At 43.3% G+C, this 14676-nt stretch overlaps 1 protein-coding gene across 4 annotated transcripts in view; it reads left to right on the forward strand.

Annotated features, from left to right (window-relative positions):
- The window catches only part of DNM1L (dynamin 1 like), a 60219-nt gene that overhangs the window by 8065 nt on the left and 37478 nt on the right, over positions 1 to 14676 (forward strand). For all 4 annotated transcript variants that reach the window (XM_019544641.1, XM_019544643.1, XM_019544642.1 and 1 more), the window contains exon 2: positions 3956 to 4103. In XM_019544641.1, the coding sequence (XP_019400186.1) occupies positions 3956 to 4103 (148 nt within the window). The remainder of the gene's footprint in view (positions 1 to 3955; positions 4104 to 14676) is intronic.

Genomic DNA, 14676 nt, shown 5'->3' on the forward strand with positions numbered 1-14676 from the left:
AGGGGGATAGGGGGCTGGGGAAATGGGCGGGGCCATGGGGGGTCCCCCCCATGGTCCCATCCAGCCACCCCGACGCCTTACTCGCTGTCACCGGAGCCCTGGTGCTGAAACATGCGGCCTCACCGGCCGTGTGTTTGAGCACTTGGGCGAGGGGCCAACCTTAGAGATGCTCTGACAGCCAGAAAATCTCCATGGAGGATCCAGCCTCCGGTTGCCTACGGTCCGAGACCACGCCCTGCTCCACTTCTTTAAACTTCGCTTTTTTTAGACCCCATCAATGGGTCTAATTTTCTCCCCATGCTGCCAACTTACAGCGTGGGGAACATTTTTTTTTGCTCCTACACATGTCTGCTGCTCCACCTCAGAGGGGTTTGGGATGGGGCAAGAGGCACATGCACCCTCGTCTGGACACACCCCTAATGTCTGGTGCAGCTGTATTTTCCTTTTATTGGTGAAGTTCATGATGTTTGAGCAGAAAAGTCTACTCATGGAAGCAATAGGCTTTACACTTGTGTGGCTGTATTAATGAATGTCCAGTGCTGGATAGGATTGTGGCAAATCCCGAGAGCAGGTAGAGCCTGAAAAAGGATCATGCATTTGCAATTCTAGATCTCTTGTTCTTATCTGTTGCAGCTATGGTTTTATGTGGAGTTGTTTCTCTTTTGTGTGGAGGCCCCTCCCCCCACAATTCTGCTTTGACTGTCTGGTACTTGTTTGGAGCAGAAGCAGCAAAGTGAAACTGAGGTTAATTAGCCATTTATATGGTGCCTTGAAAGCAAGAAGTCATCTGCTGAGATGGGTCGGGTTGAGTAGTACCTGGAACCTTCCATTTGTAGAAATTACAGGGTTTTCTTTAGGGCTTTTAGGGCCATAAAAAATCCCTCCACAATGTGAACAGCATTGCTTTTTCATACAGAGTCAGCAGATGGCTAGAAAAAAAATGACAGCTGTAACAGAAACTGTAATTGCACACGCACTCTATCCTGGACCCAGTGGTCACCAACCAGTGGATCTTGATTTACCGGTCAACCTTCGAGCCTCTTGGAGTTGATTTGAGGCTGGGGTGGGGGACTGAGGGCCCGGGTGCATGTGCATGCCGCAGCCCAGCAGGTCAGTCCATGGCAGAGGGAAGGTGGCTGGGGCCAGATTAAGGCCTCCTCCCTCTCCCCCCCACCCCCAAGTGAAGGAGGAAGTGGGGCTAGGGTTGGGACCTTGATTTGCTTTGCTGCTTCCCCCACAGGCTTACCTACTGGAGAGGTGGGCTCCTAAATATTTTTTTCTCCATCTCCTTCCCCGCTCCTTTCCTCCCCACAGACTTACTGGTGGGAAGCATGGTACATTTGGGTTGATTTTCAAATGCCAAAGGTGATCTTCTACTTTAAAAGGTTGGAGACTACTGCGATAGGGTTTTAATGATTCATTAAATTGGCAGTTTTAGTGGCTCTGTTAACATTGACTATTTTAGGAGCTGCTTCCAGCTCATTTTGGAAGAATGGGCAGAGCTGAGCAGGGTACAACATTTCTCTGTTTTTGACTTGTGTGTGCTTCCAGGCCTCTTGTTCTCCCACTGAATGGTAGCTTCCCCCCTATTTCTCCTGACCATTTTGTAATCGGTCTGTTTCACCCTAGTGTCTTAGTGTCTCAAACCTACCCTCGGAAGAAAATAATTTTGGGAACAAAAAATGTGCTCTCTGTTATGTAAGTAAAGCTTTTGGAGAAGATTCCTCCAGGGATCATCATAAGGCACCATGAGTTTTTCCCTTACTGTTATCAGATATCTGAATAATGCATCTCCATCAGTTTGTTTCTATTGTATTGAGTTTAGAGAACAGTTAGTTTTAAAAACTGGGATGTCTCCACTTTTTTGTTGGATTATAAACTGGCATGCTATTGCTCTGATAATGTTAAACAATTGCTTTAGCGTATTTGTGTAGTGCTCCATGTGGCGGGTCCACATATTAGTTGAAACTTGTGCCAATATTCCTTCTAATATTCCTATTTGGCAACTGGGAAAAACTGCAGTTAGCTCTGTTCGCTGGTACCTTTTCCATCTAGTTAGGAAGATTGGGCTTTTTGGCATTGTGAGTGATTTGGAACCCCTCAGACTTGAACAATGGCAAGATGGTCCTGTTTTTCTCCTTTCCTGTGCCTTTTAGCATGTCAGGAGATGGGTCTGGGCTTTCCAATATCTAGCAGTCTTAATAAGGCAGTAAGCTGACTAGCTAATCTACAGCCTACCTTAGAGTGGGTGCCATGGCATAAAGCCCTGTTGTCTTTAACCCAGAAAAGATCTTATGTGGTAGGGAATAATGCATTTAGGGGCAGCCAGAAGTGGAGGAGCAGCACTGGAGTTTGACAACATTGATTGAATCCTTCTCCCCTCTTTCTTCTCCTCCCCACCCCCCTCCAACCTTTGCAAGATCTGGGAATAGACAGGCTGTCCCTTCCCTCCCAAAAACAGAGAGGGGCTTGTGTGGATGTGTTTGTGGGCTTTTCTTGTAAAAATTTGCTTGCAGTACAGTGATGCTTCAAAAAAGTGATTTAGGTGAGAACTATTGAGGCCAGTGTCCCATCCTTTCAGAATCCCATTTTTGACATGGTAAATGCACTTTTTACTTTCTTCAGGCCTGGAGAATGAGCACAACTGACAGGCTTGTCTATATGGGGAAACTAACTGGAATAGCTGTTGGGTATTAAGCTATTTAGGAAGAATTTCTCTCCCTGGACATCTTATTTCAGTATAATTTGTACACTTCCCTGGAAAGAAGCACTTTTATTTCAGAATAGAGCCCGAACAGGAAGCTCTTCTGTAATAGCTATTTTGGAGTAATTTATTTCACAATAATTATTCTGGTCAACTTTCCGATGTAGACAAGGGCTCAGGGGAATCTGTAGCCTGTTCCTCCATAATGGAATTGTTTGTTAAGTTTTGGTTACTGGGCCCAACAATCACAGCTGCACAAATGCCGCAAGACAATGTAGACAGGTGTTACTGACAGTGTAATTTGATGGGCAGTACCTTTGTTAGTGGTAATTATATGCAGGAGCAAAACAGTGAATCCTCGGAAACTCTATCTGGGATTTCAGAGCAGCCTTGATGGTGTTTCTGTCTTGAAGAAAAATGATGTTCTGACGCACTGTGAAACCTGTGGTACCCCAGGGTGTTCCCTACAGTCAGCAAACCATTAAAAGACCAGGGAAATTCTGACGTTGCCCTCACTGCTTTGTTGAGTCAGTGTTATAATGTATTTGCATTGTTGTACAATCCCAAAATGTCTCATATGGGTTCTGGACCATTTAATCCCATACTTTCTATTTACAACTGCAGAAAGAACAGCTACAAATTGTTAAAATGTGGGTTGCCCAGCACAGATCCAAAAAACTAAGGTTTTAGCACCAAGGGAAATTAGGTGAGCACATTTTTCATCAAATGCCATTACAGGTTTCTTCAAGTAACTGTCCATAGGTGTTGCATGGTCAGTGCTGGAGCTTGGAAATCAGTAGCCCTGGCCCACACCTGTACCTTAACTCTCATAACCCTCCTTTTTCCTACTCCACTGTTAAAAGATAGAATAGGGACAGCTGTTTCAGACAAACTAGTTTGGGTAGGGACAATCCTGATAATTTTTTCTTTTTCTTTTCTTTTTTTTTTTTCATAACGTATAAGTTTTAATATAAATGTTGAAAGAAGACTTGTTTGTTCATTACATTACACGAGGCAAACCTATTGCTATGTTGCCTTATATTGTATCTGGGTGCACAGCATGATACCAGTGGCTTGTGTCTTTTTTATCTACAAGTCTGAAGTAACATGAGGGTTAGGAAAGTGAATAGAAGAGGGAAGAATGGACATTGTACATATGTGAATGATGAAAGCTACAGCCACACAGTGGAATGAATATTAACAGCGTCTCAGTATTTTAAGACAGTCACGTAGCTTTCTTCCCGTTTTCAGAGCAGTGGAAAGAGTTCAGTGCTGGAAAGTCTTGTGGGAAGGGATCTGCTCCCAAGAGGTACTGGGATTATCACCCGGAGACCCCTTATCCTGCAGCTGGTGCATGTTTCTCTAGATGACAGTCGGAAAACAACCGGAGATGAAAATGGTAAGTGTAATCTAACTGGGATTTTAAGCTTCATGCGTTTACCTAATTATCTCTCTTTTTGAGGATAATATTTCTGTTTTTTTTTTCTTGTGTAGTCTCAAGTAAGGTGAAAATACACTATTCTTACCCCTAAACTGTAGATGCACTCTGGTATCTTATTTATTTATGTATACTTTTATATTACTGGAAAATATATTGTAGCTCCTGATACAGTCTGCTTTATCCATACAACAGAATAGCTTAAATTCAGAAGTTTTGCTATATTGCACTTTCAGTACAGTTCCTATTTTAAGTCTTCTTCTGTCTCTTTTTGAGCACTTGAGAAGATCGTGCCAAAGAACTTACGACATATGTGGCTGGTGGTGAATGTTGAGAGCAACGGTCTCAAGTTGTAGTCAGGGAAGTTTAGATTAGATATTAGGAAGAATTTTCTTACTAAGAGGGTAATAAAACACTGGGACAAGTCACCCAGACAAGTGAGGGAAGCTCCATCCTTGGATGTGTTCAAAACCCAGGTAGACAAAGCTTTGGCTAGGATGATCTAGTTGTGGGGATGGTCCTGCTTTGAGCAGGGAGTTGGACTAGATGACCTCCTGAGGTCCCTTCCAACCCTAACTTCCTATGATTCCAAAGTCTAGGATCTGCAGTACAGTTTTGCTGCATCTTTAATGTCCTGCTGAGCAATAAAATCTCCCCTCACATGATGAAAGCATAATTTTTATGGAAAAGGGTTTAAAATACACAGGAAAAATAGTGTAAGGGGTATGGACCTTGTATAGATGCAAAGATATTGGAACCTCTGGTTTATGGGTATCATATTACTGAGAAATTTTAAACCACATAAAGTAGGATGAGGCTTTAGTTTCTTGTAGTGCCTCCTTATGTCTTGCTGATCAAGAATGTTACCTCATTTGTCCTTTGGGGAGTTGGCACGGTTTCATTTTATATTAAATAACACTCTTAATCTTAAGGAGGTGAGAAAAGACTGGGCATACTAGTCTGTCTTTGCTTACAATGTAATATTTCTAAAATGTTGTTTGTTTGGTTGGGTTTTTTGGGGGGGGGGAGGGGGGAAGGGTTGACAGTGGAAGAACACAGAAACCTGATGGCATAAATCCAAGTATACTTGGGTTTGGGTTTACCACTTGCAGCAACAAAGAATATTGGTTAATTCCATGTGCGTTTAAATAAAACTTCTTTTAAAAAGTAGTTTTAAAGTCAAGAGCCCAGAAATCTGTTAAAGTAGTTTTGTTTTCTTAATGTAATACTTGCACCCTTTGGCTATTGAAGAACAGCTATCAGTGGTGGGACTTTGGAAGTGCGTATGTGCCAGACTTCTTTGTGGAGGCAAGAGGCAAGCGCAAATGCAAAGTAAAAAATACCTCCACAGAAGCAGACTCTGAAAGGAATGTAGATACTGAAACAGGACCAAAAAGGCAACTGGTTTCTTTAAATGTAGACATGTAATTTCATGTTTGTTCCTTACCTGTACATAATGCTTTGCTACCCTTAGAACTGCTTTTACTTTGTTTTTACAATATAATTCATGCATACTAATTACTAACTTGTGTGCTATATTCCTCAGTCTTCAAGGCGTAAAAAATGGGTTTGTTTGTAGAGTGCATGGGGTTGGGAAACGTTCTCTTCTTAGCTCTGTTGGAGATTTTCTTTTATTTTGGGGTTTGTCCTGTTCAAATATAAAATGTGGCTAGCAAAGCCTGTTGCACAGGAGTGTTAGATTAAATCCGGGCTGTCCAATTTAAGCCGCTAGGGACTATACCACATCAGCAAGGACCACACCAGGCATGCTGTTTGGATGCCCTTCCCACCCACTGTACAATGCAAGTATGAAAATGTGATTCTCTATACCCCCGCATGCACTTCCGCCTCCTGTCTTGGCAACACATGTCCATGTGGGTGCCCTCTCCCTGCCACTGTTGTGCATGGCCCCTATTTCCTCTTCCCCACTTCCCTCCTGCCCACATAGCCCAGACTCATGCTCACTTTCCTGTGCTATCTGCCCCTGGGACCGAGGCAGGAAGCAGCAACCAGAAATTGATGAGGAAGCAATGGCTGGGTAAAAGCCCAGAGGCTGCATATTTACCCTTTATGGGCTGCATGCAACCTGTAAGCTGCCAGTTGGACAGTCCTGAGTTAAAGTAATATTTGTAAAGTCTGTTTTGATCCACGGATGAAAACCAGTGTGTACTGTGCAGATGTAATACTTTATACTTTAACCTCCTTGACGGTGAAGATTTAATCTTACCAAAATGGAGAGCTTTTATGGCTTTCATCAACTAATCTGGAAGTTTTCTGTTATACAAACAAATTGCTAGGATCCTGCAAGAAATAAGAACTGAAACCTAACACAGGGGCCTCAAAGGGACTCTTCAAAAGGTTGTGTGTGTGTATATACACAGAGCCAGAAGCATGCATACAAAGATCTCTTGCACACAGCACACATATATATGCTGCATTTATCTGAATCCAAGGTGACTCTGATTTTTAAGACAGAACTGCCCAATAATTAGTTTTTGTGTGTGGAAAACTGTAAGTGTGTTATAATTTTCCGTGTAGAGAGTTACTGGAGGGTCATCTTAAATTAATCTGTTTCTCTCTTTCCCTGCACTGCTGCAGTGGGGGGGTGGGGAGTAGAGGCAGACAGTAGCTTTTGGGCCTAGTCCTGGTACTTGGATCCAAAACGCAGCTTTTTTTCCCATTGTGTGAAATGGGGGTGGGGAGCCTTGTCTTGGCTTTGAGTAAATATGTTACTTGTCTGTAACAGAGAGTGGTTATTAGATTTTGTCTGTCTTATCGTCTCTGTCCTGATACAGTAAATGTTTGGATGCACCAAGGCCATAAAAATGCCTTGTAAATGTCTTGCACAATGACTGGGATTTAAGGAATGATCTTGTTTTTTGGGAGTCATAATATCTTCTTTCGAACTTTTTCTAATTTATAAGCTGCTGAGCTACTATATAGTTGAATGTAAAATTTCTAAAATAGGCCATACACCATGTCAAAGTAGACTGTTAGATTTGGTCTGTTTGTTTATAAAGCAGGAATTAGGAAGTTGAGGCCCAGAATTTGAGCTACATTTAAGCGGGGAAACAAGATTTCAGGATAAATAACCTCTGGAATTGTACACGTGTGTGTGCTTTTACCACCAAGCTGAGATTATTAGAAGAAAGCTCAGTGACATTGTAGGATCTACTTTCCTCTCTCCCAGAGTTATATTTTATGTTATTGATAATCCAGAGCAAATGCTGTTTGCGGAATCTAAATATCAGCGTGTTGACATTGTGCGGATCAAAAAGACAGATTTGAGGGCCGTTCTAGCTCCTTTTTAGTTTGAAGTCAACTGGTACAAATTTTGTAAAATTTATTTTCAAGAACATACTGTAAGTTTAAAATATTTTTTCCTCTAATGACAAAATGTAAAAAAAGCTGATCTTGTGGTGCTGTCCTATGCAAATACTATGCAAATTGGCTGCTTTTCATAGAACTAGCCTTGTGATACTTGACTAGAGTCATGTTAACTGTCAAGTGACATGTGCTAATTACCAATCACCGTGAAGTTGTTAGAGGCAATTTAATGTTATTTAAATACAGTATATAATGCTACAAGTCCCAGTAGAGGTTCAGCATGGCAAGAAATGACACTTTTCCCAAGAGCAGTGGAGAACCTTATATGAGATATTTGTAGCAGAGAACCTATTCTAATTCTACTAGAATGTAATATTTGGTCCATTATTGTTGCTTACGTAAGAGAACTTCAGTTTCTTCATCAGTAGAGTATGCTAATTATGAATATGCTGCCAATCAGGTCTGTGGAAGCACAAGTTCATATTGCAGTTAAAATAGTAGATACTGATGTCTTGGATTATGCTGATTGTGCAAAACTACTGTTAAAATGTTAAGTCAGTTTATACTGCTTATATTTATAAGCAGTATTCATGGATGTTAGTGGTTCTGGAAGTGAGGCTTTGTTAGATACGTGTCTGTCACCTGAAGGGTTGCATTCGTGTGAGTGTTTTAATCTTGAAACCTCAAATTTTTGTAAATTAAAGAGTTTTTAATTGCTGCCCATTGTAAGAGTAAACATCTGTAACCATGTACAGTACAGACTAGTGAATTACTTTTTAAAGACGGATTTTAATGAAAGTAGCATTGCCTCCATGACTCTGCAGGTAGTTAGAAATCCTCTCTTCTTTCCAGAAGCTCTGACTTTATTCTGACCTCCTTTCAAAGGAGTCAGTGTGATCTGAGGATTGAGTCCACTGCATTTTTCTTTTGAGGAAGTTTCTCCCAGGGCTTTCAGAGTTTGCTCCTTAGCATCCTGGTGGTCAAAATAGAGCTGCAGCCATACATTTGAATAGATTTCTGATTTTCTGGGATGAGAAGACTACAGAAGTTTTATTTTGTTTTGCCCCGTGTTGTACAGTCTCCTCAGGTTGCCAGCTAAGGTAACTGTAAGCCCAAAATAGCTGGAAAATATCAGTGCAAAGAAAATAGTCTATTCCATAAGAAATGAAGCAATGAACATGGTATTTTCATGTGACCCTACTTCAGATGGATATACATACTCTCCCTGACGCACAACTGGATTACAGAACGAGGTTAGTGGTTTGGTAGCTGGTAGGTGAAATCTAATGATTTCCCTTATGGCATGTTTAATATGGTAGTGCACTGCATTTGTTTTCTGTGAAATTACAGGGGAAGGAAGCTCTGTGAAACATCTGGCCTCATTAATAATTAAATTGGCCTTGCACCTACAAATCATTTTTGTAGTTAATCTTCATCCCTTTTGTGGATTGGGGGTGGGGAAGAAGGAGCAAACTTACGACTGGGTAATTCAGTAACCTTCAGTGTTTTGTTATCTGGACTGGAAAGTAAAACATTTCCATCTTGATGAACAGACAGTGTGCAAGCAGTAAAACCAGAATCTGAAATTTATGAAGCACTTCTTTATCAGCTTTTTACATGGCATTTGAAAAGCTGTAGTATCTGAAGCAAGGTCTGTTCCTGCTATAGTACCCCACTGAGATCAGGGTGGGGTAATGCATTGTAGGAGGACATGGAAAGACACTTCTTCCCCCATTTAAGACTTGAAGGAACAGATGCATTTGGAGTGATCAAAGATGTTGTACATACGTTTTCCTTGGTTGTGATTCTTCGTTTTTATTTAGTATAGAGCAAGAATAGAATGATTGCATGAGAGAATAGTTTTTTAATTTTTTAATAGTCTTTAGGCAGGAATTTCGATAAATTTGGAGGGAGGATAGCTGGAAAACCAGCTGGACTTCTTCATGCCTTGCTGATTTTATTCCTGACTTCGCTTTATGGCAGGAGTAGGCAACTCCTAGCATGTGTGCCAGAGTGTGGCACACAAAGGCATTTTGCTTGGCACATGCACCTTGGTGAATGGCGGGGGAGCTGCCTGGTGCCCAATTCTTGTTGTGGCAGTGCAGCCTTGGCCCCTTCCCTGCCATCCACCTTGAGGTGTGCATGTACCCACCACCAGCAGTGAGCTGGGCTAGGGCTCCATGGACCCTGATGCAGGTGCTTGCAGCCTGCCTGCTGAGAGCAACCCGGGCTCCATGGCAGGTGGCAGAGTCCTGGCAAGGTTGGCTGTGGTGGGCAGCCAGGAGGCTGCTAGCAGTTGCACTGCTATAGGCAGAGCTCCAGCCTGGCTGATGGCTGGTGGAAGGTGCATGCACACCTCGGTTTGGACTAGGGGAAAGGGCTGGGGTTGCACTGCCACAAGTATTGGGCCCCTCGTGGCTCTGTGCTGTCTGACCCTGACATACCAACATCTTGTAAGTCGAGGTTGTGGGTGTTTTTGGCGCTCTGCCCAAAAACATTGCTGCACCTTGCTTTATGAAGTTCTTGCTGTAGATGATCTTTGTACAGAAGACCTGATCATAGCTTTTTATGACCCTGGTTAGCTTCCTGTGCTCCCACAAGAAGGAGGTAGGGTAGAATGACATTTTGGAGACTGACTTGATGTGTGGCAAAGAAATGGCTTGCCTAGTGTAGAAACACTGACATGGGAAGAAATTCATTATGTTTGGGCTTTGTCAAGAGCATGGTACTGTAGATTACAAACAGCATTTTGGCAGAGGTATAGTATCAAATAATTCTGAAGTTGTCTTTCAGTGGATTTTTATCAAAAGTATTCAGACCCTGTTCAGAGCAGTTGAAACAAGGAGAGTGAGCAGAGAAAATTATTCTCTGTAGTGCTTTGTTTAACAAAAAATGTCCTATCTATTGGCTCTTGACAGCTTTTGTTTAATCACTCACTCTGACTGGAGCTTTGCTTTTAGGAAGAGTTCTTTGGAGTAACTCGGATACCTCTTTTGGAGGCATCTAGCCAGGTTTGGAGCCAAAAGGGCAGTAAGGGGATTTGATCATCAGTTGAGAGCTCTGTTTGGGGAATTCCAGTTCTGTTGACTAGGAGAACTGGTGTGAAGTTGACATAACCATTTAAACTAGCATGCCTTTTATAATGCTCCAGTGTTTAAATAAGAAATTGTAGGTTAGTTTCATAATGTTAATTTATTCATTAGTACCAGAACCCCTCTATTTCAGTGACTTTGTATGCTACTATATTTTTGTAATCTCTTTTCTCATCATCTGCTTTGCATTAAATTGGAACTCTAGGAGGAATCTTCTCAAATGTTAAACAGGTGCCTCTGAGCTTTCTAGGAAAGAGAAAGAGAAAGAGTTTCTCACTTTATTGAATGGATTGTCTTAAAGCTTCTGTTCATAGCTGATGAAAATCTTTGTGCTGTTTCTGTGGAATATTTCATTTAATCTATTCTCTGTTTTTCATATGCGACTTTCTGAAGTGGGAAATGGGTCATTTATGGTGACCATTCCTCTGTTGGAATGACGAAGCGTAGCTTTTCAGAGACCAAACACATTTTCAGTAGCCCTAGAAACAAGAATGAGAGGCTTCGCCAATGAAACTACTGTATTTCAATTTGTTAACTAAATTATTCAAGTTAATAGAAAATGTCACTGAAACAGTCATTTGATTTTAATGCTGGAAAGTGTGTCCTGGTATTTAGTAGCCTTAAAATTGTTTCTATTATACTAGTATTGCCATCCTGGACATTCTTGCACATGAATGCGTTGCAGCACTGGTTGGTTTGAAAAGCCCCCAGTGCTGCAACACAGGCAGTTGTATAAGTGACAGCCTCGGAGGTGGTTTAGTTAAAAAAAAAAAACACACCGTCACCATTTTCTGCGTGCTGATGTGCAACTGCATTTATACAGCTGCACACAGCACAGTGCAGTTCGCCTCAGCTTACATGCGGAGCAGACTTGATTAATCGAGTCTGCTCCGCTGAAGCAGCAGATCTCTGGCACATCGCTGGAAAAAAAAGTATGCCCTGTGTGCTCATTTGCTATGGTTTTAGGTAAGAGATGACCCAAGACTGTCTTCATGTAGCAGCCTACAGAATTTTCTAGATTTTTGTGGTTGTAGAAGAAGAAAAACTTGGAAGTGTGAGCTGAGTGTACCTTAAAGGCTCCATTTTTTTTTTTTAAATTCATCATCCCTGCCCCCTTACTCCCATTCCCCACAATGATCTTGTTTTCCGGGCCTGACTCATGATCTGTTATGCCTGAGGCTGGCATTATGGTATGCGTTCTTTCTCTTCCTGGTTCTATGCCTGCCTGCTTTATTTTATTTCATTTCCCACATTTAAGTTCCTGCTCTTCATTCTTCACCTCTGTTTGCTTGTGTTCTTCCTTCTCTTTCTTCATATTACTCTTTACCACCTCCTCTTAATTTTTTTCCATCTTCTGCCAAAATTTGTCCCCTGCATTTATGTAATTTTATACAACTAACCTTTGCTCTTTTCTTGCCTCCTACACACCAAGATTCACACTATTGTTGGCTGTTCAGTCTCCACTGCTTCTTAGTAGACTAGTAATTTTTTTAGCGTATATTGTTTTGACATGTCAGTTTAGAAACTTGTGGCACAAAACTGTCAGTAAGCCCAGTGAATCATTGAGTTAACAGACTGGTCTGTTTTCTAGCTTCTGTTTGCTTTTGTGGGGGGGGAACCATGGTGCAGTCTCTGCTTTTCTGTAGATGAGCAGGTAGTGCATGTATGTCTTCCTAGCAGTGCTCGTTTCCCTATCCTTCTGCAGTGCCAATTCCCTTTCAAACTGATTTTGGGGTGATTTAACCCTGTAGATGTCAGATTTTCTTGTGTTACATTACAAACTTCCTTTTGGAAATGTTTGGCTTTTCATGTCTAAGTGCATGGGGAAAAACATTGAGTGTATTCATGTTTTAAACAAGTTGCTTTGATTGGGCAGTATGTATGAGAACTTTCTTAGGCATAGTGCCATGGTAAGGGAAGAGACAAAATGTTAACTTTTCTTCTTTAGCCAGAATGCAAGTCCAGTCTTAAAGGGAGTGGGTAAATACTAAATGTTGAGAGAGCAGTTGATTCAACAATTAGATTATGCTGTATTTTATAGCTGTGATTTGATTTTTCTATTTGTATTAATCTTGCAAATTTGGAAAGCCTTCCTGAAGCTGCTTTTTTGCTTGTTATTCTTGAAATTGTAAACAGGTTTCATCTTACTGTTTCACTATCTGTCATTAGCAAGCATTTCATTTTTCCTACTTTCCTAACTTATGTTGTGTTAGATCAGGGGTATCAAAGATACAGTGTAAGGGCTGCATCTGGCCTGCAGAACCCCATCATCTGGCCCCTGGTGCTTCCCGAGTCTCAAGATTAACCCACGCATGGTGTCCACTAGGGCTGTGTGAAATGGTTGTTTCGTTTCAGTTATGGATTTTGCTGTTTCGGGGGATGGTGATTTGTTTTGGATCACTTCTGTTTTGTTTCGGCTGAATTTATTTTGGAGTTTTGGCACTGATACGGATCAGCCAGGGAGAAGTAGGCACAGCTGGGTGGCTGCAGGTTCTCTGGTGGCTCTTCTGGCTGCCTCTCCCTGGGTAGGGTGAGCCACGGGAGAAGTTCCCATGGCTGCCCTGCCCGGCCTTATTTCCGGCCTGGCCCAGGAATTCTGGCATTTAAACAAAAAACAAAGAAGCCCAGTACTCACCAGCTGCAGCATTGGCAATCGGGGCCTCTGAGGGTTCATGACAGAGGTCCACTCCCCCTTCCCCGCCACAGTGGGGGAATTGGGGATCGCCCTCCCCCCCACATGGCAGCTGCCCCATGGCATGGGTGCAGCGTGGCTTGTCAGGGTGCTGTGCACTGTCTGGGAACTGGGGCCTCTGGGGCTAGCGGTGCTGGGCTTGGGCTGAGAGGTGGAGCTGCTCCAGCTCCCAGACAGTGCATGATGCAATGTGACAGCTGCTGCATGGGTGCCAGGCGGGAATCCCCACTGCCCCGTCCTGCACAGGAGGGTTCTGCCATGAGCCCTCAGAGGCCCTGATCACCAATGTTGCAGCTGGTGAATGCAGGGATTTTTTTTTTTTTTTTTTTAAAGTGCCAGGGGGATGGGGCCAGGCAGGGCAGCCATGGGAGCTTCTCCTGCAGCTCCTTCAGCTGTGCCTGCCTCTGCCCTGGTGCTGGGGAACCATGAGAGAAGTGCCCATGGCTGCCCTGCCTGGCCCCATTCCCCGCCTGGCCCCAGTCTCCTGGTACTTTAAAAGGAGGGATGTGGGGCTGTGCCAGACTCTTCCCAGGGGGCATGGGCTCCCAGGTCTGTGCGTGGGATGAGAGTAGGCTGCCACTGCCGGCTAAGGCCAGTGCCAGCCCTGGGTTCTTTCCGGCGCTTGGTACGGGCTGCGCCAAACAGACTCAGGTGCTGGCGCTGACCCCGGCTGACAGCGACAGCATGCTGTCATCCCGCACCCCCCGGTTGTGCCAGACTCCTTCTGGGGGGGTACAGGCCCCTGGAGCTGCACACAGGATGACAGCAGGTTGATGTCCCTCCCCCAGACCACTGGGATTGGAAGGGATCTCAGGGACAGATCGCAGACACTGACCAGCTATAGATGTCAATATCAGAGTAGTCCTTTTCCCCTCCCTCTCCCCTCTGAGTTTCTATTTCCCTACAAGCCCGCCTCCAAAACGTCTGAAACATTTTGGATGGTTTTGTGTAGTTTCGGAGATATTTCGGAGCCTTCCGTTTTGTTTTGGATTTCGTGTTTCGGACACTGAAATGGGCTGAAACGCCTCCAAAACAAAACAGCTGCCAAAATTTCACACAGCCCTAGGGACAGGGTCTGGGACACGTGCTGCACACAGTGCCTGCTCCAGCCAGTTTGGGACCCACAGCACCTTGGACTGACCTTGCATGGTGCTGGCCCTGCCCTGCATGAGCACTGTGTGTATTGGTTCTGGCAGGCTGAGGGAAAGGTCTGGCCCACAGGGCCAGATGAATTTGACACCAAGAGCAAGTACTGCTGTCTTGGGTATTTTTTTTCAGGCAGTTGACATTTACCAGGCTTTTGATGCCTTGCAGTAGGGGTGTGTGAAATGGGTCATATTCAATTCAGATTTGGCCCAAATTGGAGGCAGTGATTTGATTCGTTGATTCAGATCACTGTCCCTGATTAGATTCAGCCAAATCC

The sequence above is a fragment of the Crocodylus porosus genome, unplaced genomic scaffold, assembly GCF_001723895.1.
Source record: "Crocodylus porosus isolate Cpor-Errol unplaced genomic scaffold, CroPor_comp1, whole genome shotgun sequence".
NCBI lineage: Eukaryota > Metazoa > Chordata > Crocodylia > Crocodylidae > Crocodylus > Crocodylus porosus.